The sequence below is a fragment of the Hydra viridissima genome, unplaced genomic scaffold (genome assembly GCF_058129835.1).
Source record: "Hydra viridissima isolate aposymbiotic clone 2 unplaced genomic scaffold, HvirCarnegie_v1 scaffold_8, whole genome shotgun sequence".
NCBI classification, from domain to species: domain Eukaryota; kingdom Metazoa; phylum Cnidaria; class Hydrozoa; order Anthoathecata; family Hydridae; genus Hydra; species Hydra viridissima.
Window position 1 is genome coordinate 1818096 of NW_028324307.1, and position 26939 is coordinate 1845034.

Consider the following 26939-nt stretch of genomic DNA (forward strand, 5'->3'; position numbering starts at 1 on the left):
AAATCTTTCTAATAATTATCTTTGATTACGAAAATAATATTTATAAAGAAAGCATAAATAAATCTAGTAGATGTAATCTACTTCCCTCTCAGCTACAGTCAGATTTCATATTTAGTTGAGTTTTGAAGATATCAACATGTTTTCATCTTGCCCCATTCGTCATCTTACCCCACGTTCCCCTACTCGTTAGTCACGGACATTATTTTGTACATACAGCTTTTTCACTCTCGGAAAAAAAACGCAATTACGAATATTTGTCCGTAGGTTGCTGTGGTGAATAATTTTAAACCAAAATTTTTGGCAACTATCCAATTATTTTCGTTTTAAGGGCAAAAAGAAGTGAAATTACAAGTTTGCTTTTACTTTTTATTAACGTTAACTTTTTTTAAATGCATATAATATTCTGTTGAATTTTTATTCTGATAACAGAAAACAGTCCAAAATTTACTTTTGATTTGTTTTCTTCCTTGATTACTTAATCAGTGTAATTGAAAATATGGCAATCAACTAAAATGAGAAAACACAGAACTTCAACCAATTAATTCTAAATAATAGTTTAATTCTAAATAACAGTTCAGAATGAATTTAAATTTAATTTTATTACTGTTAATACGTTGACTGCCGAGCCGGCCACCGGTGTCCGACACGACATGTCTGACTTTAGTTTGACATTCTCCCCGTCGACCACCAGTATCTGACATATCAAAAATCTAGGGGCTACGTATTGTATTATACATTATTAAATATAGTCAACGCGTTGTGTTCAATGCATCGTTAAAGATGCGTCGAAACATACATCGTTAAACAATTTATCAAAAACCTTCATCGTTAAACAATACATCAAAAGTCGAGCAAAAAGAATGTTTGCTTTAGTTCACAACAGAATTGGTGGAATATACAAATGTAGTTTTACTGGGTGCGCCACACTCAATGGGTGGCCGAACAGTGCATAAATGACGGGGCTGATTGATATTCAAGTGTACACGAGCTCGCAAGTGATTTTGCTTCGAAATAGGTCATAAAACTACCTTTATGACATTAAAAAACATCAGTATGATATTGAAAAACTTTTTACGGGATCGTATCCGAAAGGAGCTACACCAGCAAACGCAATAAGTGGATTCCGTGGATATGACATGTATCCATCCAATTGTCACATTATTGGGGATTAACGTTTTGCACAATCTGAGGTTTATCAAGGAAGTGCAGCAAACATCGTACCAGAAACCAACGTCAGTAGCACTAAAAAAGATGACCAAAATCGAACAGTGGCTGAGCCAAATATATCGATATCAGCCATTTGCAGTTTGACACCGGACACAGTTGCTTCTCAAGGCCTACCATCGAGCTCTGCCGCCGACTCTTGTCATACAAATATTGCCAATAAAGAAGATCAAGGTAATTGAAAACCAGGTTCAAGAATTTTAGAAGAAATAAAGCCAAAACCGGTTCAGCCAAAGCAAAAAAAAGTCCTGCCGTCAAAAAAAAACAGCAAAAAGCAGAAATGTTATACAGCACACCAATAAAGATAGCGAAGAAAGAAAGGATTTACTTTGCAACAAGAAAAAATAAAGTGTTGTTTGACACTACGGGTTCATCAAATGTTAGAATTAGAAAAACAGGTGCCACAGGAGGCCCATCTGCAAACAAAGAAAAAGAAAAACAAGACTACTTTTGTAAAGTCTGCAAAGAAAAGTTTAAAGACCCTCCACACGAGGATTGGATTCAGTGTGATATTTTCAGAAAGTGGACACATGAAACTTGATCATCAATTTCCGGCCGAGGATCATATATTTGAATCGATTGCTCTGATTAAATTTTATTATTTATTATTTTATAATGTAATAAAATATTATATTATTCACGCATTCATTTTACCCGCTAAATGTGAGCAAAAGGGATAAATAACTCAAACCTTGAAAAAGCTGGGTTTTTTTGAAGATGATTTTTTTACTTTGATCTTTAATATGATTATTGTTTTATCCAAACAAAAAAGTAACCAAAATAGTAAAATAAATGTGTGACTATAATTTATATTTTTTATTTATTTTTGAAATTACCTATCCATCTAACTATAGTCTATAGTATATATGTACTAAGTATATATATAAATATTTATTCATATATAGGTATGTAAGAATTTAATCGTACATCATATATTTTACATCTAAAGGAAGTACTTTAAAATTAAAAAACCTGCTTTGTTGATTGGAGATTTAATTAGAAGATTGTTGTAGAAAATGTTCTCTGACATGGATTCAAAAATGGAATGGTTTAAAAATTTAAAATGACCAAGATTTTCATGTCTTCTTAATAAAGCATTTAATTTAACGACGTATGATTGACAATATATTAAACGATTTATTTAATTGAACGATTTGCAATTCACTGAGGGTCTGCAAATCGTTTCATTTCATTATTGTTATCATTCCGATACGATAGCGGAAAAAAAATGTGTCATCGGAATAATTACGACAAAAAATCGGTAAAAAAAATTTTTTTCGGTATTGTAGGTAGTTTAAATCTCGGTATATACCGGAACTCTCTTCAATCCGATGATACTTTTTTTCGCTATCATATCAGAATGATAACGATACGGAAATGAAACGATACGCAGACCCTTACAACTCATTTTATTTGTTAGTTTGTCACTTTTTCTTCTGTAAAATGTAAACAAATTTACATTTTATATGAGAAAAAGTGACAAACGTAAGGAACATAAACACAAATTAAAAAAAATTGTTAGGAACATAATCGTAAAACGTATAACGAACCAATGTAAGTAATTTTATATCATTTTCCATAATATTTTTAACTGTGTTCGATATATCGAAAAACTAACTGGTTTCGATGTATAACGTAACACGACTAGATGTTTAATGTATCAAACACAATTGATCGACTCATCATAGAACGATACATTGACGCTCCCTACAAAAAACATTGAAAATCAACTCATCGAAACGTCACAAAAAATATGAAGTTAATTTTTGTGTTTTTTTATGTGCAATGTAAATCAAATCACTTTTTAAAAATTAAGTACATAATTCTTATTTCAATCAATATAGATATCTCCAGCAAAAAAAAATAACAACTTTACAACTGTCTTCATCTAACTCACATTCCTTACCATCAATTCTAAAAAATTCCGAAATTCAATTGAAACTCACATCAAAATTAAAAGGTTTTAAAAGTTTCCAAAAGTCAAACTTCATTTGTAATTATGATTTTGTAAACAAAATTTTCTCAGAAAAAATTACTTCAGATAATCCAGCTAGAAAACCCGCCGCCACTCATTTGACGACACTTTGAAAAATGCCGCTCCAATAGCTTATTTAGGAAACATGAGGCTAGAACATAATTAAATCCATATATAAGAGAAGGTCTTCAAACAGACTAGAAGTACTTTCCAATGTTACAATAGTGCTTTAGAAATCTGAGTTGTGAGACATTATCTTTGAGTGGAACTGTACTGTAAACTTTGCCTCTGTTGAACCCACTGGGTAGGTGCACATAAAAAACCGTGGTTAGCCATCCGCCATAATGACTGCATTTCCTATAAAACTCTTTAAGTATTTTGGAATTGGGTACAACCACCATAAATTAAAGAGTTTTAAAAGTTTTGATGCTGAATATTCATTAGGAAAATAGTTTTGAATTAAAGCTGAAGTTGTTTCATGCAAATTGATTTAATTCAAATTTTTTTTTATTGTTGACTGGATATAGTCTTTTCAGCTAATCTATATGCTTTTCGTTTGCTGAAAGAGCTTTGTCTTTCTCATGTACTCTATGAAGCAAAGCCCTTGAGATATCCGATGCAGACACTTTCTTATAAAAACCGTAATCAGTGAACTGAAACGGTGGAAGACTGAACTTTTTAGAATTAATCAAATTATTTCTTCGCATTTGTACACTATCATAAATCAGATAAATTTTATGATCTTTACATTGATAAAGAATATATTTCGAATATATAAAGAAGATATTTCTTCTGGCTTGTCTGATCCATAAATACATTTTTCTGATGGTTAACAGTAATCAATGCTCAAAATATAAACCCATTAGATCCTAATCTATTTAAACTTTCCTCTATTTCATTTTTAATAAAACCTCCAGTGACACAGGTCTTTGGGCTTTAATTACGTAAGGTATTATTTCTTGAGGTGAGCAATAATGAAGATATTTGCTCATTTTTAGATATTACCCTCTTTTTTTTGTTCAATAAATTTACCGCTGTAGTAATCACAAGATTGCTCCAGACACATTTCATCAAAGAGGATAACACAATCATTGTTTAATTTGTCCTCATTTAACAATAACTTTAATAAATTTATTGAATCAAATCTACTTGATACTAACCTCTGTATTATTGACTTTGATGGCAAAGAAAGTTGTTCCAAAAGAAGTGAATAAGCCTGAGATAATGAGTATCTTTGTATTACTACAAATTGTAACACTTTTGAAAATTGCGGAGGACAACCTTTTGATTTTAAAAATATTAGTTAAATATTAGAAAGTTCATTAACTAAATTGGATTTACCCTTCGATAAGGTTGTGCATATAACAGACTCAAGATTATATAAATATATAAACTTGTGAGCTTACAATAATTGTGAGTTACAATTGATCTGAACCAATGAGAAAGTGGACAACTTTTGTAATGTAGTTTTACATGCAAACTGTTATCACTCATTAAATTGATAAAAGGAGAGGAGTTTACAAAAAACAAACAATAATATAAAAAAAAACTATCTTTGAAAAATAAATCCACTTAAAAAGAAAACTAAATCCAATTAGGCTCATGAAGAAAACCAATATCTTTTAATTTTTCTTTTTTTTAATTATTTATTTATTTTTTAATTGTTAAAAAAAAAGGAATCTTATCAGGGATGGAAAGCTCTCGTAGTCGGTGATTTTCAAAAGTTTGAAACTTTTGAAAGTTAGAAAACGTTGATTCATACTTTTCGGTCTCGTCCAGGTGGCGGGAGGGTAAAGGGGTTTCTTCCGCGGGTTACTTTTTTCTCTTATTTATGTGTTGCTAGTACTATAGTACACGGAGGCAGTGAAGACATTGTAGTTTTGTTGTATATGCTGCTTGTATTATCATACACTCATACGTTGAAAACACCTTTTGTTATTCACATTTTAAAGTAAAAAAAAGTTCAACTCCAAAAGAAAGTTTCAACTTCAATGGTAAGAAAAGTTTGAAAACTTCAGAATATTAGCCATTAGTGGTTAATGAACCGCCAAATAAAAAAGTTATTGAAAAAGTTCAGGGTACTTTAAAAATGAATGTATAATAATGCGAACAAACGTTTTATTTTTAAAAACTGTATGCTTTACTCTATTTAAATAGGGCGAGTGTCTGTTTAAACAAACAGGTTATATAAACATTTTCAGATTATTGATATTTGAATAACTTGAACAACTCAATTAAAATTTTTTAAAAATTATTGAATTGTTTTGAATGATCCTAATGATCAGAATTTTCATCCTGTTTAAAAATACGCCTTACAAGCCGTTAATTTGTCTGGACATCTTTTGCTTCTCTCTTCTTCTTGCTTTGTTTCGGGTTTCTTTAATTGAATATAATGATAATTAATGATAATTCATTCATTCGATGACATTGAATGACATTTGATTTCATTGCTTACCCATAATCAACTTCACTTATATTCATTCACTGGGACAATTTTCAAGAGTTTTTATCAACTTCAGCAGTAGCAGCTTCGTCTACATAAAAAAGTTGCAGTACGAATAGAAAAATTTTTCTGTTCGCGGAAGCCAGTTTTGGCATTCAAGTAAATTAAATCGCGAATGATATTCAAGTAATCATATTCTGTTGTCAGCAAATTGGAGAAAAGTAAAGACTTGAAACAGACATTGAATAAAAAGCGATTTCCCGATTCTTAAAAAAAAATCATTCAATAAAAGAAATAAGAACACTAGGTTTTTTTTAAATATTAAAGAAAAATGATCAGATAAAAGGTGATATTTAAAAGCGAAAATGAACGATAAAAATACTATTAGATCAAAAATGTTAGAAGACACCTGATACAAGCAAAGATATAAAATGATCATGGAGAAAATGAAGATGAAGCAAACAAACATCTGCAAATGAATACGATTGAGCTACTTAAATAAATATCACATAAAACGTAAAGCAAAAACCATTTCATAAACATTTTCTGAAGTATCCATTGCGTTAGATAGGACAACATAAAGATTATATTCCATTGCGTCACGGAACAAACATTTTAAAAGAGCCTAATATTTTTCAATGAATGATGCGTTGTCATGGAGCCCAACGTTAAACTCTTTATCTCCCATGGAAATCAGTGAAAACTCTGCATGTGCAACTCACAGTTGGCTAAGTCGCACTTCGTTAATTCTCTTTCTCGGTGACCCTCACATAAAGTCTCTAACTGTATTGACTCTATTTTTTTCAAAATTCTTTTTGCCTCTACAAACAGTTCCTTACTCATTAAGCACTTAGCCACCCCGTGTCGTGTTACTACAAGCGATGGATGATGGTAGCCTAATGTTTCTAGCTGCATTTTTTCAACTGCTTTGAGTTTTTTAAGAGCGTCATCGTGTAATCTTTTTTCTAATAAACAATATCCGATATGACACTTAACTGTCAATGTTAATGGATGTTTTTTACTAAGCACTTCTAGCAAAGAAACTTCAAGTTCCTGAAGCTCTGCTTCAAGTTCATTGAGTAATTCTTTATCATACAAACGGATTTCAAACTTACACATTACCTCTTTGCGCCAAGTTGACAACGTTAAAGGATGTTTAATTCCTAAAGTATCCGTAAGTAGCTTTTTAACAGTGCTCAATGCCTTCAATCCTTCCTCAAAAGAACCCAACTCCACAAGACAAACCGCAATGTCTCTTTGAATAATCAAAAACGATGGATGGCAATAACCAGAAGTCTCCAACCAAATTGTTTCAACGCTTTTCAGTATTCTAAGAGCATCACTAAAAAGTCCCATTTTCATGAGACATTTTGCAATATACGATTGAGTGTTTAAAAACAACGGATGTTCTAATCCTACAACCGATTGCTGTACTTTTATAACTTTTCCAAGTTGTTCTATGGCGTCTTTATATAAGCCCATGGCAATCATACAATAGCCAATATATGATTGAACAGTTAACGTAGATATATGCTTACTTCCTTGAGTTTCTAAGAATAGTAACTCAATTTCTCTAAACTTTTGAATAGAATTGTTAAACAAACCTGTATATATCTGACACCTTGCGATGCTGCCTTGAGTAGTTAAAGTTGACGGATGTCGATTACCTAAAGTCTTTAATTGAATTAATTCAATTGCTTTAAACTTCTCAATGGCATCTTTGTATAATCCCATATCCATTTGACAATGTGCAACGTTGTGTTGAGTGATTAAAGTTGACGGATGTCGATTACCTAAAGTCTCTAATTCAATTGATTCAATTGCTTTAAACTTCTCAAAAGCATCTTTGTATAATCCCATTTTCATCTGGCAATGTGCAACGTTGTGTTGAGTGGTTAAAGTTAATGAATGTCGGTCACCTAAAGTCTCTAATTCAATTGATTCAATTGCTTTAAGCTTCTCAATGGCATCTTTGTATAATCCCATATCCATCTGGCAATGTGCAACGTTTTGTTAAGTGGTTAAAGTTGATGGATGTCGATTACCTAAAGTCTCTAATTCCATTGACTCAATTGCTTTAAGTTTCTCAATGGCATCTTTGTATAATCCCATTTTCATCTGGCAATATGCAATGCTGTGTTGTGTTTCTAAAGTTGACGGATGTCGATTACCAAGCTTTTTTATCTTTAATAAGTTGTTTTCTTCAAGTAGCAAGATTGCCTCATTGTACAGTCCTTCGTTTATCTTGCACTCTGCTAAGCAATCTCTTGCATTAATAACTGAGTCACTGTTCGCTTCATTTTTAGTCGCTACGTTTTCAAAGATTTTCGATAATACTTGTGTAGCTTCTTTTACACGGCCTTTGGCAAACAAGCAGATTTTTATTTCTTGTTGCAGATTTTCAAACTCATTTACCAATTGTTTGGTATTTTTCCAGAACATAAGTAGGAAATGGTTTAACCAATGCCACGAAGAGTCTATAGTTCTATAGTTTTGAAGCGCTTTTTTAAAAATGTTAAGAATGCGTTTTATGTAAAGTGTTTTTTCGTACTTGTCAATATCGGCTAGTGCTGTTTGAGATATTTTCTGCGTCAGCTCGTGAAGACTGAACAGATCGTTGGAAGTGTTTTTATTGTCAGTTTCTTCAAGAGAAATTATTGAAAAGTTCGTTAAAATCGTAATTGCTCTGCTTACTTCATGGAGGTCGTGGAGCTCTAGAGCTTTGGCAACATTTAGAATAAATTCACGTCGGATGTTTTTTATATCACAGTTCAACAGACATTTTAAAAGCTCCAGAGCTGTATTTTCTTCATTAATCTTTAGCTTGCATAAGACAACACGGATTGATTTTCCTATGCTTTGGTTTTCAGCTTCGTTGTGCGACATTGAGTTGAGGATTTCAATTGAATTTACTTTGATTAGTGTTAAGTATTCTTTTGCCGAAATACGTGTGGCGTTCATGTAATCAACTGATTTGTCAAGCGCTAAAGGATGATTGCCAAGTTCTTGACTAATCAGTTGAAGTTGACTTACATCGCCACTGGCGGTGGTGTTTTGTGATAAAAACTCAACTCCTTCTTTCTCGCTAAAGGGCATTATCTTCATTACTTTTATGTTTGGGCTCCACGCTTTCCATTTCGATGTTATTAAAGTAAAGGCATTTTTATGATAGGAAAGCTGGTTTTCTAATGATTTAACACTTACGTCGTCTACGTCGTCGTAAATGTATAACGTTTTTTCGTTGCAAAAGTGTTTATGAATTTTTTGAGATATGACTTCCTCACTGAAATACCTTCCGCTCTGGTCGTGAGTTTCCAACCCAAGGACGTGACAAAGATCCGTTTTGCATTGATTTAAGGTTAGAAAACTAGCATTAAACCATACAATATTGGTGTATAACAGTTCCTGATCTTTAGCATACTTTCGAGCAATTTGTGATTTGCCTACTCCAGACATCCCTTGTAAAACTACAGCAGAATAGTTACCTTCACAATAGCAGCTATGAAGTTCTTTCAGAGTTTCTACTCGCGCGAAAAACCGTGTGGTCGGGGGAAGAAGCTGGTAGGTGTTCGTTTTAAACATCTAAAAAAAAGTTCCCGTTTGAAACATCTAAAGATTGTTAATTTATTATTTTTTATTAACTAATTTTAAAAACACTTCCTAGTAATTCGGTCAATATTTTTTTTTATAATAATTATTCAATACTTCTATAATACTATTTTAAGAATACGGTCAAAACTTCTTAAAAGTATTCGAAAGTACTACCCTATAGCAAGAGTAGGCACAGCCTTAGGGCCCGTCGAAAAAGGGCCCAAACGTCGACATTACTCAAAATTCATAAATCGAAATTACCCGTAACGGTTGCAAGCGTGGAGAGAAGTTTTAATACATTAAAAATAATTAAAGATTACAAAAGAAATGCAACCACTCAAAGCAGACTACATCATCTTGCATTACTAGCCATAGAGCATTAAACAGCTTCAACAATGGACGTTAAAGAAGTTGTGAATATCTTTGCAAATGCAAAAGCTAGAAAAAATTTTTTTAATATTATGTACTTTGTAAGTGTTTTTCATACTGTGTTCTTTTCTGTAATAATAATAAACTACTGAATTTATAATATATTTACTGAATTTACTTTTTTTTTTAAATAATATAACCTTAAGTGGGCTCCTCAGGGAATCTTGCCTATGAGCCCGAAATTTTTAGCTACGCTACTGCGAAAGTAGCGAAGCAAATACTCTTGGTTTTAACCGTAATCTTGAACTTAAAGTTATTATTTTTTTTCGTTAAACGACTATATGACTTTAGTTGCGATATGAAATATAAAAATGATAGAAACAATATGGAAAATGAAACAAGACATCTTAAAGAGCAGTTCTCGATTGCTAGCCAATTTCAAAGCGAATTCAATAACGCATGGATGAATCTCGATAACAACTCTAAGGATTTCATAGACTATGTAACAAACCTCGTTTGTTTTGAATCATTGAGTTACTCACAAGTATTTTTAATCAAAAATAAATTTATAATCTCAATGAGAAACCCTTCAAATTTAAGTTACACTTAACTCACTTTGCTTGTGTTCATTTTATTCATTCCTCTAAAATCGCTTTTTGAAAAATTAAAATCTTCACCTAAAATCGCTTTTTGAAACCTTAAAAGTTGATTTTATTGCCTTTTTCATGTAAGATAAGACGCTAAATTCACTGTGTTCACAGACGCTACTTGGTGATTTTATCTTAAGGCTCGACGTTCTAGGCATACTTTTTGTTTTACTGCATCACGTAAGAACTCTAAGAAATTGACATATGTTTATCTACTTAATCACGCTTACGTTCCGCATGAGCCATTATGTTCAACAGAATTAAAAATGTTTTGCTCATGATTTTCTTTTGTATTCAACTTCTGGTGCATCACGTTGTATTGTCTACCAATAGTCACCAAGTATTGACAGGCTCCAGTTGCCCTTTTTTCGTTTCTCCATTGTAGCAATGTCCTGGTGAAATTGTTCACCGTGCTCGTCACTTACAGCACTGAGATTTACGGAGAAGAAGTCCAAGTGTGAGTAAAGGAAATGAATCTTGAGTGATATGCCGCACTTCATTTTCTGGTATGCGCGGAGAAGTTTGTCTACGACTTCAACATGGTTTGGTGCTCTTTAATTGACCAGAAAATTGTCAACAACGTCTTTGAAGGCTTTGAGGCAATTTTTTCTTGGCCATCAAACAGCTCTTTAAATCGTTTGTCACTCGGAACTTGCCTGATCTGGGACCAACAAAATTGCCTTCTTTGATCTTCGGGTCACTTGTTCTTGGAAACATTTGTCTTAAATAGCGAAAATCTAAAAATATCTTTGCCGGCTCAACAAGAGGTTCGGTTGCAACATTTTTCTGCCCTGGAACTAACTTAAATTTAATCAAAAATTATAATAAAACGGAAAATTTCTCATAAACTGTACGTGTTACGTAAATCTTGTTGTGACATTCGTAATCAGCACCCAAGAATCTATAAGAAACACCGAATATATTCGCTTCTCGAACACTATTAATAGTGTTCGAGAAGCAAAAACTTTGTGTGGTGTAACCTAAAGTTAAATTTTTATTATTCGTTTAGAATGCAGAAAAGATGAACGTTTTTTGTGATAAAAAGAATATATACAATCGTTTGTTTACCATCACCAAGTTAGTCGTAAACATTTTAATGTTTACATGTTAGTCATACATTATTTTTGATTAAAAATAATTTATAACCTTAAAATGAAACAAGCTTTCTGATTAAAGTAACCCTAAACTCACTTTGCTTGTGCTAATTTACTTCATCAAACCTAATATCGCTTTTTTCTACTTAAAAAGTTGGTTTTACTGTCTTTTTCATGTATCTATAAGTTTTATAATCTTTTAAAATAAACAATTTGTTCACGGACACTATTCACTATGAATTTACAATATGCGACAAAATTATTCATACCCAATCATAAATATTGTTGTATCAATATAACAAAAACCAAAATGATTTAAATAATTTTGATAAAAGTTAAAAGAAAGATTAATTACAAAAACTATTAATAATATAAACTACAATATTTGCAAAACTTAATCATGCTTTTAAAAGAAACTAAAACTTTTTAAAAACTGAGATATTAGGAAGAGTCAAAAGTATTCATACCTTTCAATATTTTGTTAAGTATATCTGAGTTTTTTGTATTATAGTTATATATTTAGATGAAGTCCTTGGGCATTGATTACTGCTTGTAAGCGACGAGGAATACAATCAATTAAGTTTTGTAAATAGTTTTGAAGAATTCTATGCCGAGCTGCCTCCAAAGCTAAAAAGAAATTTCGTTCATTTGTAATTCTACAACAACGCTGCTATTTGTGCACGTCAGTTGGCACATTTGTACATTTAGTATTTGAGTTGGCATTGATGCCAACTTGTACTTTTAGTATTTGAGTTTTGTTAAATATTTTTTTAAATAAAAAATGTAAATTTCATATTAATATATTATATACTTTTTGATATTTACGACTTTCAGGAATGAAATAGGGTACCGTTTTTGTGACGTTAAAAAAATTACTTTTTAGGCATATCAATCCCTTAAGGAACTGCGGTCTTTAAAACCACAACGAAGTTGCACTTGATGTCTTGTTTTCTTGAGTTTTAAAATATTTAAATTTCTGTTATACGATTTCTTGAATGAGTAATATAGGGGCAAAACGTAAAAGATTTAAAGTTGAATGTCTAAAATGTGGCAGTATATTTAATAGCGATTTTAAAAAACAACACCAAGGAAAAGTACATAATGGGATATCAGTAAATATAAAACACGTTGGTGCTCCCGAAAATCCTTTTCAAAGTGCAGTTTAAACTTCCAAAGTCGCAGGGAAACGAGAATCGGTATGTACCTGGTTTAATGTAATATTAAGTTCAACGACAATTATGCTAATAAAGTTGTAGAATAATTTAAAACATCTGAGTTTTAATTTAAGTTAAAACGTAATATTTAAGAAATCAATCAATCCATTATGTATTTTTTAAGAAACTAATCTATTATACATTTTTTAACAAATCCCTTATGTATTCTGAATAAAGATCACTTATTCAAGGATAAAAATAATAAAATCGTTTTTAAAAAATTAATAGCATTTATTTTATAATTTCTTTTGGATTAATTTAATTGAACTTATTAAGCTTTTTTAATTAAAGTTATTTCCTTATAACTTGCCATCTATTATTTTTTTAATTAAAGATATAAGTTACTTGTTGATTTAGAATTGAAATATTTGGTATATTTATATGATATAAACTATAATATAATTTAATATAATTTAGAACCATGAAACATATCGTTCTCAAATGTTAGAGGAGGATTTATTTCAAGAGAATTCAATTAAATTGTCTCCAATAGATGAACCTGACATATAAAATGATGAAGTTAATTGGTTATCGTGTGCTGGTCAGTTAGAAAATATTGTCACAGACTTAAAGGAGTGTGGTACCATTTTGTCTAAATTAAAATCTGAGACATTTCCAAATCCTGTGATATTCTTATTGGAAAGTATTCAGGTCATTAGTAGAATAAAATCAAGTTCTAAAGAATTCTTAAAAAATGCAAATATTTTATAGGAACAAATCTCTAAATCACCTGAAAGTTCCAAACCAATTAACAATATTATCCATAACATAATTAATCATGATCCAGGCAGTCATGATTCGGTTGCTTTAGCATCTCAGCATCGATACCTTATTGCTTTAGGGCCACATCAGCCAAAATTAACTAAATATTCAGTTAATACTACAGTTAACAACATTAAACAGCATAGTTTTAATCCTAAATGGTACAATGAATATCCATTATTAGAATATAGTATTGTGACAGATTCTGGATACTGTCTTGTATGTACTTTATTTTCAAATGGTCCAGGAAGATCTTATCAAGATTCAACATGGGTAAAACCTGGTGTTCGTCAATGACATAAAATGAAAAGCTGTGGAGTTAAAAAATTAGGTAAATTACAGCAACATTTTTCTTGTTTTTTTCATAAAGCAGCGTTACATGATTATTATCAATTTATGACAACTGAAAATCATATTGATATAATTTTAAACATATCAAATAGAAAAGAAGCAATTAAGTTAGAACAAGAAAAAGATTTCAATAAACAAATTGTAGTTTTATTATTTGATATTGCTAGAACATTATCACGACAAGGATTAGCATTTCGAGGTGATGGTGACAAAAGTGGAGGAAATTTTATGTAATTTGTTCAATTACTCTCTAGGCATAATCCCTTAATGAAACTCTGGATGGAGGAGTCCTCTTTATGATCACATAAAGTTACTTAATTAGGTCCACGATCTCAAAATGAATTTATTGAACTACTGGCTAAAGAAACGCATAACAATAATAAAAGAGATACATGAAGCAAACATTTATTCAGTATCTGCTGATACAACACCAGATATATCACATCAGGATCGTTTATCAGTATATATCCGATATGTTAATAGTTAAGGCGAATCTGTTGAGCGACTTTTGGAAATTAAAAAAGGAAACGATAAAACTGGTTAGGGTAAAGCATCACAAATAGTCAACATTTTAAAAAGTAATTTATTAAATCCGGAGTTAATAGCCTTTCAATCCTATGATTTTACAAGTAATATGTCAGGGAAATTTAATGGAACCCATGTTAAACTTTTCTGAACTTGTTGGTCACAAAATTATATTTATACCATGCCAAGGCCATCGGTTGAACACGTTTTTAGAACATAGTTGTGATGCTAGTAGTATACTTGGAAGTACTATTGATATAATAGAAAATCTCTATGTCTTTTTTTCCTCAAGTAATAAAAGATATGGTTTCCTTAATGAGAAAATTTCCAAAATTGAAAATGCGTTACAATTAAGAAACTTGTCAAAAACCAGGTGGACAGCTCGTGCTGAAAGTGTTAAAGCTGTACAGAATTTATTAGAAGCTGTTGTTGAAAGCCTTGATGAAATTCTATTATTAAACGAATGTTTTGATAAAGGAACAAGATCAAAAGCAGTTGCTCTTCGAAAACAAATACTTTCTTTTGATTTTATTGTTTCTATATCTTTCATGAAGAACATTATGTACAAACAAAAGCATCTTACTGAAACTCTTGAGGCAAAAAATTTACCTATAACTGATGCAATAACTTTAATTGACAGCACAATGAAAATTTTAGCATCAATCAACTCTGATGATTATGCAACGAACAATTTCATCAATAGTGCTAAAGAGTTTGCCACCTTACTTGGAATAGACTCTGAAGCTGATTTTTGAAACCATCATCGTAGAAGATTAGCTCCTAAACGATTCGATTGTAATTCTACAACACAAACAGAATTTACAATGAATTTATTTTACAGAAAAGAGTTTAAAATAGTTCATGATACCATTTTAAAACTAACAAATGAAAATTTAAAAACATGTATTTCTTCTATTGAACAATTATATCTATTGTTTTCTCAACCATTTAATAAACTTAATATTTCATTGGGTAATGTACAAAAATCTGTTTCAATATTTCCACCAGCCAGTCAAGGTGTAAATCTTCAAGATTATGACTTAGTTCAAACAGAACTAGAAATATTATTTAATATGTTAAAAGAAGACAAAACATCATTTAATTCCTTAACGGAAAAATCAGAAGGAGTAAAGCATATTTTACCATGTGCTAATCAAATTTGTCGTTTAGCCTTGACTTCTCCAGTTACTGTTGCAACAAATGAAAGAACATTCAGTAAACAAAAATTGATAAAAACACATCTTAGATCAACAATAGCTGACGAGAGATTGAATTCTTTAGTGTTATTGGGTGTAGAAAAAGATATTGTTGACCAGTCGGATATAAATAAAATAGCACATCAATGGTCGATTTTAAAAAACCGGCGTATGAAAATTTAACAAGTTTATACAATTTATTATAAAATTTTATTACTAACGTCAAGAAATACTGTTTAGATATTATATAATTTTAATAATCTTCTTTTAATAAATAGTACTACAGTATTAAAGCTGTATTTTGATATCGTAATATACGCCCATTTCATATATGACAGTTATTACTCCAATGCTCAGTAGGCCAGAATATTTTTTCCGTTGTCGAAAGTCCCAAAAAAGTGATTTCTTTAAACATTTTCTTTCTTTTATTATTAAAATATAAGTACTTTACTCTACTCAAAAATATTTGGCATTGTATATTTATAATTTTTTGACCAGCAAGTTCAGAAAGTTTAACATGGGTTCCATTAAATTTCCCTGAAATTACTTGCAAAATCATAGCTTGCCTTAGGCAAGCTCGCTATAACCATTCATAATGGTTTTAAAAATGTCAAATTTTCGCTTATTTTATTTGAAAACTTATCCTCAAAATCTACGTAACTGTACAATGAATTAGGCAGTTACGTAGATTTTAACAATAAGTTTTTTTGAAAAAATAAGCGAAAATTTGTCATTTTTAAAACCATTATGAATAGTTGATGAATAGTTTTGAGTGTTGTGTTAATGTACAGTGTACATTAACACAACACTCAAAACATCGAATCGATGCATGTAATCACGATAACCCAAGCTCTAAACTTTGCGAATCCTTTGGACGGATCAGAGCTTTATCTAAGTTGTTCAATGATCTAGGAGTATAGAATTTAGAGGGTCAGAGACCCCCAAAACCTATGTATTAAAAAAAAGGCCCAGTATTTCACTGTTTTCGAGCGTTACAATTTTTTTTTTTAAGTTGGCATTTACAGGAGTTTTACCCCCGCCCCCTTATAATTAGGTTCGTGACCGCCCTGGTGATGATTTGTAACTATAGTGATTTATATACTAATGCAGATGAAGAGTTTATTTCAGCTAATACAGAAGACGAAGAACCTTGGAATGATTAACCGGAAAATCATGAAACAATAAACGAAAGTCTAAAAGTTTTTGTGTAATAAAATGATGCAAAAATTGATTTTCAGCTGACATGACTCAACAAAAACCAGCTCAAAACCACTGAAGTCAGATTTAATATGGAAGAGAAAAATGAAGACAAGATTGTTAAGCCATTATGTAATTTCATTACGTAAAACGTTTCTTATGGGACTAAATATTGCAAAACTAGTTTTGAGGAAACTAATAAACGTAGGGGAGAACCTTAATGAATGGGACGATTATTGAATGGGACAAACTCAGATTCTTATACAAGCATCGATATAAGGATATTCAAATTCCTATAACAAAGAGTGATAGAAACAAGAACTCAACTGACCGACTCATCCATCTTATTGCTCTATGACCGTAATGGCAATGGATGTTATTGTGTTTTCGAATGTAAAAAGTAATTTTCAAAAATGATTTTTTTTTTCTGATTTTGCAGCAATTTTTGAAGTTATGGAAAATAAAATTCCATGCTCAAATAGATAGCAGTCTCTAGTACTACAGTGAGTAAAACATTCAAGCATAATAAATGGTGTTTTTGGTGTGACTAATCATTTTTGGATAAAGTGATGCGCATATTGAATGGAACAAAGTACTATCTATTGAATGAATTTAACAAAGTATTATTTACAACTCAGCAGAGGGATGCTGCAGTCTCTTACTTTTATCCCCATGGGTAATGGGTATTATTTACACACTTTTATACTGCAATATTTTACTTAAATAAAAATAACTAAATATAATATTCTAAAATGAGAAAGTTCTGCTTTGATTGAAATTAAATTAGAGTTAAAATGTTTAAAGTTAAAAATAATTTTTTTGTGTGGTCTTTATATATGTATCTATATTTTTAACTATATTTACAATTAATAAACTAATTTGAAAAATGATTGAATTAAATACGTTTATTTTTAATTCTTTTATGTTTGTCCCATTCATGAGACATACTTAATGAATGGGACAAATGTCATGCTCCAATAAAACTCTCTTTTTTTCAATAGCCAAATGCAAATCCAATTTTTTTGTTTTACTATATCATTGAGGAAGAGTCGGTGGTTATCAAACATATTTAAATATATATATTAAACAATTTTATCTACGTTTAAAAAGCATTTTGCAAAAACTGTCCCATTCATTGAGGTTTTCCCCTACTGTTCAAAAAAGTCCTAAAAAACCACTTCAACTTAGTAGAAATGAAGTTGATCGATTTATTGGAACTGTATATGCTTTGAGGATTGTTCAAATGCCATCAACCTGAATGTATTGGAGCAATTAGTTACTCTTCGGAAAAGTTGGGGAAGTTATGGCGGTTAATCCATTTGAATAAATCAAGTTAACTTTTGATTGCAATAATAATGATAAACTTTACGAAGAATATGGAGGTAAGTTATATATGGTGTGAGCTATTGTTAAAGTGTTGAAGCTCTCCTTTTAAAAACTGAAACACGAAGAAATGTTATGGATTGATGAACAGATTGTTCCTTATAAAGCTAAATCATTTATGAAACAGCACAACCCAATTTAACCTAAAAAATGGGGGTTTAAGATTAATGTTTTCTCCGGAATTGATGCTCTTGTACACAATTTTGATGTACAAGGCCATCAATTCCTGAGAAAACATAAATCTTAAATCCTTTTGAGGCGTATCCTGGGCAACCTGATCTATAAGCATCAAGAAAGGTTGTAGTGATATTAATAGTAGATTTCCTTCAATAACTGATATACAAATCTAGAATTAAACAAAGCACTATATAACCAGGGACTTGCATGCGTTGGGACTATGTGTTCTAACTGATTAAAAAACATAAAACTACCAACAAATATAATTATACAAAAACAAGGGAAAGTATAAACTGCTTTGTTGACCACAAATGTTGACAATGTTGAAGTACAGATAGTAAAGTGGTTTAACAATAAAGAGTTAAGATTGTTTTCATCATATAAGGTAGTAAATCCAGTATCTGCTGTTGAGCAACGGAACTGCGAGACGGAATCAAAAATACATGTAACACTCCCTTCCGCTTGAGGAATGACGAGCAAGTGACTTCGTAGCCATCCGCAGTTGGTATACATGCATCTGCATATAACTTTGATTTGTTATGGATTTTTAGATCAATTGATAAACTTATGGTAAAGATTGCATAGCACATCAAAAACATGTAAGCAGCTCAGCATGTTGTATTTCAACAGATCACTTAAGTACCATATAAACTCTGGTAAAAGTTTGGTGTGCACTCAAAAGCTTTTACACTTTTTCAAGTTTTTTCTGATCAAAATGAAGTCTAATAATTTAGAAAATAAAAATGACTTTAAGAAGTTTCAAACATTTAAATTTAGACTATTAAAAAAAAACAACAAATAATAACATTTTAAAAATTGCAAGATGTTCTAAAGCTTTGTCAGGACAGAAAAATGTCAATGAGTTAGACATCTTTACAATTGGTTTGTTTAACCTCACTCAACCAAGCGACAATTACTCATCCTAAGATTCTAACAAATTAAACGGTAGAACCGATGGCAATGTTCCACTTTGATGAAAGAACAGTTCTGAAATGTTTATTAAGAAATTTACTTTCTTAGTTAAGCAAGCCAGTTCCAATGGAGCTGGCTGAAAATTCTATCAAATCCCGCGCAAATATCTTCAACTAAATATATTTGAGTAAGATTAAAAAGGTCTGTTTTTTCATAAGCTGAGCTTCAAAGTTCAAATTTGACTCTTATAAAACTGAATATAGATTAACATATTGCACTGACGTAGACAAGAATGGTGACCTTCTAAAAAAATGAAATTAAACTTTATAAATCATTCAAGAGGTTCAATCTTTATTTATTAAAAGAAGATTTATTAAAATTATATAAGTAGAGTAAAGTACTTCCAATATTCTGGCCTACTGAGCATTGGAGTAATAACTATCATATATGAAATGGGCGTATATTACGATATCAAAATACAGCTTTAATACTGTAATACTATTTATTAAAAGATTATTAAAATTATATAATATCTAAACAGTATTTCTTGACGTTAGTAATAAAATTTTATAATAAATTGTATAAACTTGTTAAATTTTCAATCATGCAGTTTTCAAAGGAGTCTTAAATAATGGATGGAACGAAGCTGTACAGTTTTCCAAGAGACTTAAATCAAGGACGAAGTGTTTTCTAAATTGCTCTAAGCACACGTTGTTTTTTTTATATAAGAAACAAAGCAGAAGGGCTAGTTTTAGAAAGCTTATTTTAAGGGTATTTTTTTAAAAACTCTAGAACTAAAAGTTTCTTCAGAGTTTTTTAAATTTCAGATTATCAAAAGAGAGAAAAAGTAAAATGCAACTTGAAAATATGTTAACAAGTAAGAAAAAAATGTTTTACAGTCAACTAAAATTATTTGAATGCCATCAACATCATTCAATGTAATATAATCCTCAGATTTCTCCCTGAACAGAACACAAATGAGGAAATATTCCTCGAACTCTTAATAAAATAAATTTCTTTTTGAAAAGTAACTTAGCACTAAAAGTTTCTTAGTGTTTTGGGGCTTCTGGTACTAGTTTCTTATAAACACGTTTCTTATTAAAAAAAAAACAAAACAAATAAATTAAAAAGGAAGATTATAATATTTAGCAAAGTTAAATTTGTTTCCATACTCTTATGAATCTTTCTCCAAATTGAAAAAATAAATAACAAAAAAAAGGTAAAGTTTTGTAATTTACAGTTAAATAACTCATGTCCATCTCATTTTTGGACGATATACCATCTTGCACAGAAAAAAACAACGATTTCTTTTTGTATTTCATGCACGGTATGTTATGCATGAAATAAAACAACGAGCTCCCAAAGGAGTCTTTATTATACAAACTATCAGTGTTATTAATCATAAAACAGTTCGTCTCAATTGAAGATTAAGAAAAAAAAAACGTTTTTGTGTAGACTTTGGAGCAGCATTAAAGCGACCATGTTTCCATCAGATCAATCATCCTTTCTTATGCAGACCTCAAAACATTTTTTGAAATATTTCAAAATAGATAATGTAATCTTAAAACAGAATTATTTAAGAGTATAATCAACCGCTATCTATCAATCCAATAAGAAACATTATTTTTGTGTTTCGGTTGACCTCTATTCAATTTTTACCATTTGTTCTTTATTCTTAATATGTTATTTTTAAATTCGTGTTTAACGGGTGTTTGAAAAAACGAAGAGTTGTAAAAAATCAGCAAGATGTTTCAAAACATATTTTGTAAATAAAAATTCAATTGGGATTGTCAATACCAGAAAAGACTACTTGAGTATTTTCTAAGCACAAGCAAGCATTTCTCAGTTCGTTTTTTTTTTGTGTGTGTTAGGTTTTATTTCTCTTTATTTATTTATTTAGCTATAGCTAAGAGTTACATTCGTGTAGCATTGTAAATATTCATATCGTCGGGCGACAGGAAAAACTCATTAAGTAACAAACAAAAACAAAAACAATGGAGTAATAGGCATTTTAATAGCTTTTTTAAGCTAAATGTTCATTTTTGGAAAAACATGTTTCGCTTTGTATGGTTATTATGCTTTATATTCTACATTCTGTAACCATAAACTAATTTTCCTGAGAAAGTTGATGATACTTTGTTGTACTTTGTGTAAAAAATTTCCTATTTTTTTGTACTTAGTGAGTTTTTCCTGTCACTCGATATTATGTCACTCAATACTAGATATTTGTTTAAATTAAAAAATGACGTATGAAGCGTGACAAAAAATGTTGTCATTACTTTAGTTATTACTTTGCATAACGAAAGTAAAAATTATTAAAAATACACAGACGAACCTTTATGTATCGCTGATTAAAATAAATTGATCATTTTCAACCTCCTTAAACAACTCATCTACTGAATAGAATAACCCGCCAAGGTTATATTGTGTCGAATTTATTCCAATTTTAAATTTAAACGAATGAACATGAAAAAAGACAATAAATTAGATTTATAAGTATAAAAACTGAAAGATAATTGTTAAAAAATAGATATTTTCTAGAAGTTCGAAAATTTACAAAATAAATAATAATTACTTTAAACTTTTATACCTCACTTTCCCCTTTCCTTTCTTTCTACGAAACGATAAAATTTAATGTTCTCGTACTTTCGTCGTTATCTCTAGAGGGTCGTATTTCAATAAATCGTCGTGGTAAAAATGCATATTACGATCGCCGTCATTTATTAATGTGCTGAGCAAACTAAAAACACTGAAAACACGCCGGTATTATTTCTATTATGTCACTTTGGCGCTTTTTCTAGCAAAAAAAACTGATTGGATTATGATTTTAACATATTATAGAAGAATGTGTAAACATTTCAACTACAAACTCAGATCTCCCTTAAAATGACTTACTGAGAACTGTGAGATGACTGTTATTACATATATATATATATATATATATATATATATATATATATATATATATATATATAAAGGAAAATAAGAAGCTTCATAACCTAACAGTAATTTTAAGTTTTAGTTATGAGATTTCAGAAAAAAATCTTAAGCACAAGCTGTTGTAAGTTGTTGATTTTCTTACATTATTTATTTTAAGCTTTGTGCTTTTGTTAAGTACCGTATAATTGCTTTTTTATGATATGAATGCTATATCACGTCTAAATTCTTGTAGATTTTAATGAACCGGCCCTTCATTTGTTGGCAAATATTATGCATAATTACTGCTGTAATCACAGTGATATCTGTGATGCAAAAAAAATATTAGAGCTGCTGACAATTTACGACGTTCTGGTATTGGTTTTCCACCAAGTGTCAAATGAAGATTCACATGTCAATATTCATCTGAATTCACTTATATCACTCTTTCAGTGCATCTAAATACTTCCAAAAAGAAAACCGTAGGGGAGAGGTGAGTACTTGAGAATAAGAAATACTACCCAAATGCAAACGGAAAATGAAGAAGAAAAAACATTTAAATCAGAAACATTTATTAAATTAAAAAAAACAAACATTTAAAGCAGAAACATTAAATTAAAAGCAAAATAGCAGTAATAGGATCCTTAACAAAAACACAAAGCTTAAAATAAACTATGTAAGAAATTCAACAACTTTCAAAATTGGAGGGTAGCCCCGGGTACAATCTTTATGCATAATTTTAATTTATAATTTAACTTACATTTTCCCTCATAGTCATCCCAGTTATTAAAAATCTCTGGTACGAATAAGTTTAACACAATTTTTGTGTGTTAATCCTTCAGGATTATGGGATTATTTTCAGATTCAGGATTGTATGACTATAGAAGTCATAAATATGCGAAATATATTGTTTAATCTTTGTCAAAGGTAACGTAATCTGCGTCCGAAAATGTAAGAATTACGTGTTTTTGACAGTTGTTGATCATTTTTTCTTTCAAAAAATTCCCACTCAGTTTTCTGCTATACAAAGTTTGCAAATTATTTGGGGATGCGTCCATTTTCAAACCGCCATCATTAACAAATATATATATTTTGACTCAAAAACAACATACTTTACAAAAACACAGGGGAAAAACATATCCATCAATAAATCAAAAACAAATAAAATTTGAATGTAGCCCCAGGCATACACATAAATACTTCACTTACAAAATCATAATTCATCACTTCATAAATTTCTTTTTCAACATAAAAACGTCACAGTTATAGTAGTCAGAGGTAAAATCTAGACAAATTTCGTGTGCCCCAATTTTTACAAGTAAAGCACGTAAACAAGGAAAGCACTGAATTCAGTTTTCATCAAAGTTTTCTCCACACATAGCACATTTAAAAAACATGCATCAATTTTGTTTTCAGATGTTTCAAACAAACAGCACGTTTTCTGTGTTTTTTCAATTTAGTGATATGTTTCGTCATTTTTTTTTTGATTTAGTTAACTTGGAAAGCGGAATCACATTTTCAATAATGAGTTGCTTAACATATGGAGAGGAAGTGATGATTTCACTCCATTAAGCTTTTCTTGATCTAGCATAAATTCCATTTTGAAAACATTTGGAATAGGAGATAAAACATGCAAAATATCAGTTATTACAGATTTTGTATCTGAGTTGGAAGTTAAAGATATTTTAGATAAGGCTGCTGTGGTAGGTCGTTTAGGTTATTAAGTGATGCAAGTAAGAGTGTTGTTGGCAACTCATTACTTGCTGATGACTCAAATTCAATTGGAATGTCTGTTGTCATAAATGGTAAATAATGAAGGTCAGAAAATATGTTTAGATTTAATGGAAATATGCCTTTGCATTTAAATCCACTTTGGGGTATTTCCAATTGTGCAGCTTTTATAATTGCATTAGACACTAGACCAGCAATAACGCACTAGACACTAGACCAGCAACAACGCACTAGACACTAGACCAGCAATATCATAACCAGCATATGAATGTAATGTTTTCTAGCATATTTAACAACTGATAACTCTTTATGTGATGCACGCCCATCCAAAACCAACAGAGCAGGATTATTTTGAGATGCTTTAATATGTATTTGAAAATGCTCCACCCACTTGAGAAAAATGTCTCCATTCATCCAGCCACTGCTATATGGGATTGCAATACCATCTATGGATGCCCCTAAAATCAGATATTTATTTCTATCCATTTTTTATGACGAAATACAAAGAGTGGAGAAATGAAATGTTCAGTTACATTCATAAAAAAACATTAACCTTCTCCAATGTCGATTTACCAACTTAATGTTTTCCTTTTAAAGAGAATACTCTCTGGTTTTTGTGAATCTATGAAACACCAGTTTCACCAGCATTGTATATCTTTGATGCTGGAAAGTTATGTTTTTTATTTAACTCTATTAACATATTAAAAAAAAAAATATTATGAAGTGTTCTTTGCGGTACCTGATACTTTTCAGAAGCAAATCTAATTGACAATTTTTCTTCTTTTACTATGCTTATTACTTTCTTCAAACTTGTAATTGAATTGCGTGAAGAAACTATTTACGGCGGATTTGATTGACGTAGTTTATTTGATATGTTGTAAATATAGTTTAAGCGGTTTATTTTATGAGCATATTTGAGATTCTTTGTATAGTATAAATTGAAGGAAAACTTTTTGTAAAGAGAATTTTAAGGAGAAGAGAAAATGTAGAGCTGAAACGTTGTGTTCGCTGCGAGAAAACAACAAGCTAACCGGGCACATGATGGAGCCATCTTCGAATAATTAGAACATCTTTGAAAAATACGATGGTATATCCGATGCCGCAATTTGGTCGCAGCGAACAAAAGTTGTTGCAGAGAAGCAACGCGTTGAGTTGACAGTGCTCTTTCCAGTTTTGTTGCGAAGTAATACTTAGTCTTCGATTGTTTGTGAGTAGAAGATAAGAAGGATGTGAAGAGAATCGAAGATGTCTTTATTTATCGAGTTTTTCCTTCGGATGCCTACGTGGCATGATTTGTGTACGAAGCAGAAGATGAGAGATGAGGAACAAATGGATGTCTCTTTTGCTGATCTAAAACGTTTCTCGTGTTTGGCAGAGTAGCCTGACGAGAGGGTGCGACTGGCGTTGTAGTTGGATTGCCAGAAGCGGTATTTGAGATTTGGATCCGCAAAAGAAACAATTGTTGTGATGTTCCGCAAAGCAAGAGTTGCTTTGAATTAAATGTGATCCCGAAGGATCAAGGAGGAGTGTAATTGAATTGCGTGAAGAAACTATTTACGGCGGATTTGATTGACGTAGTTTATTTGATATGTTGTAAATATAGTTTAAGCGGTTTATTTTATGAGCATATTTGAGATTCTTTGTATAGTATAAATTGAAGGAAAACTTTTTGTAAAGAGAATTTTAAGGAGAAGAGAAAATGTAGAGCTGAAACGTTGTGTTCGCTGCGAGAAAACAACAAAACTTTATTCACTCTATGAATTTCTCTTAGACTTTTTAAATTGCTTTTTTTTGCATTGCTAAATAGCAAAATAAAATCTATTAAAAATATCAGTTTGAAGAATACAATTACATTATACATCACTTTCCACCATATAATATAAAGGAAAAGGTGATATATAATGTCATTAAAATAAGAATGCATTATACATACATACATACATACATACATACATACATACATACATACATACATACATACATACATACATACATACATACATACATACATACATACATACATACATACATACATACATACATACATACATACATACATACATACATACATACATACATACATACATACATACATACATACATACATACATACATACATACATACATACATACATACATACATACATACATACATACATACATACATACATACATACATACATACATACATACATACATACATACATACATACATACATACATACATACATACATACATACATACATACATACATACATACATACATACATACATACATACATACATACATACATACATACATACATACATACATACATACATACATACATACATACATACATACATACATACATACATACATACATACATACATACATACATACATACATACATACATACATACATACATACATACATACATACATACATACATACAACACTTATTTTTCAAATTTTAACATATACCCATGTTTCACTCTCATAATGCAAGGCCAAAAACGAAGAGATTAATCATGAAAAATACACCTTGTACATTCTAACACCTAATACAAAAGAGGAAGAAAGAAAACGCATTTTTGAAAAAAATCATGTGAACCTTCATTTTGTGAAAAGTTGTCCTGAGGTATCCTCCAAACATGTGCCCGGTGAAGCAATTTTAACTTACTTGTTAAAAATTTTTCTGTGCAATAAAATCCGACACACTTTTAAAAACAGTTTTTGGCGTTTATTTTTTTGGCGTTTTCAAGATAAACAAAAATATTAACTTTCATGATATCAGGAAATATTTGAATGACAAAAAGTTTCCTGAAGATGTAAACAAGGAAGGAAAAAAGGCAAACTTTAAAAGGGAATGTAAAAACTTTGCAATTAAAGACAACAAATTGATGTATTGCAAAAGAAATATTGGTATGGTGAGGAAAACTTTTTAACTGATTCATAATTTCAAAAAAAATTTAACATTTAAAAAAATTTTTATTAAAAAAATATTTCGTTGTGGTGGGAGTTAAGGTTAAATGTAGTCTAACTAAAGTCGACTAAGAATTTTGTCTAACTAAAATTAGTTGACTAAAACAAGATTTACTGTTAAAAAAAATTTAGTGTTTTTATGAGAACTGCAGTAACTGCACCTTGTTTTTTTTTAAAGGTCGGCTCCATTTTCTAATAAACCCTAAATTCGGCTAAAACTACGACTAAAATAACATATACGACGAATTACGATTAAAAAAAAAC

General features: G+C 30.5%; 1 protein-coding gene and 1 pseudogene across 9 annotated transcripts; one reads left to right on the forward strand and one right to left on the reverse strand.

Annotated features, from left to right (window-relative positions):
- Positions 1–5884: 5884 nt before the first annotated feature.
- LOC149884468 (uncharacterized) lies at positions 5885–24809 on the reverse strand. 9 transcript variants are annotated; one of them, XM_090095247.1, is made up of 5 exons: positions 22737–24809; positions 21651–21809; positions 21396–21453; positions 11811–11970; positions 5885–9224 (listed from the first exon to the last, which is right to left on the reverse strand). In XM_090095247.1, the coding sequence occupies exon 5, from the start codon at positions 9222–9224 to the stop codon at positions 7656–7658; it is 1569 nt and encodes a 522-aa protein (XP_089951373.1). In that variant the 5' UTR covers positions 11811–11970; positions 21396–21453; positions 21651–21809; positions 22737–24809; the 3' UTR covers positions 5885–7655. The 9 variants fall into 9 exon arrangements, with proteins under 9 accessions (XP_089951373.1, XP_089951377.1, XP_089951376.1 ...); XM_090095251.1 differs by having other exon boundaries at positions 21396–21456; XM_090095250.1 differs by lacking the exon at positions 21396–21453.
- LOC149884469 (uncharacterized) lies at positions 12999–13938 on the forward strand (annotated as a pseudogene).
- Positions 24810–26939: the final 2130 nt, after the last annotated feature.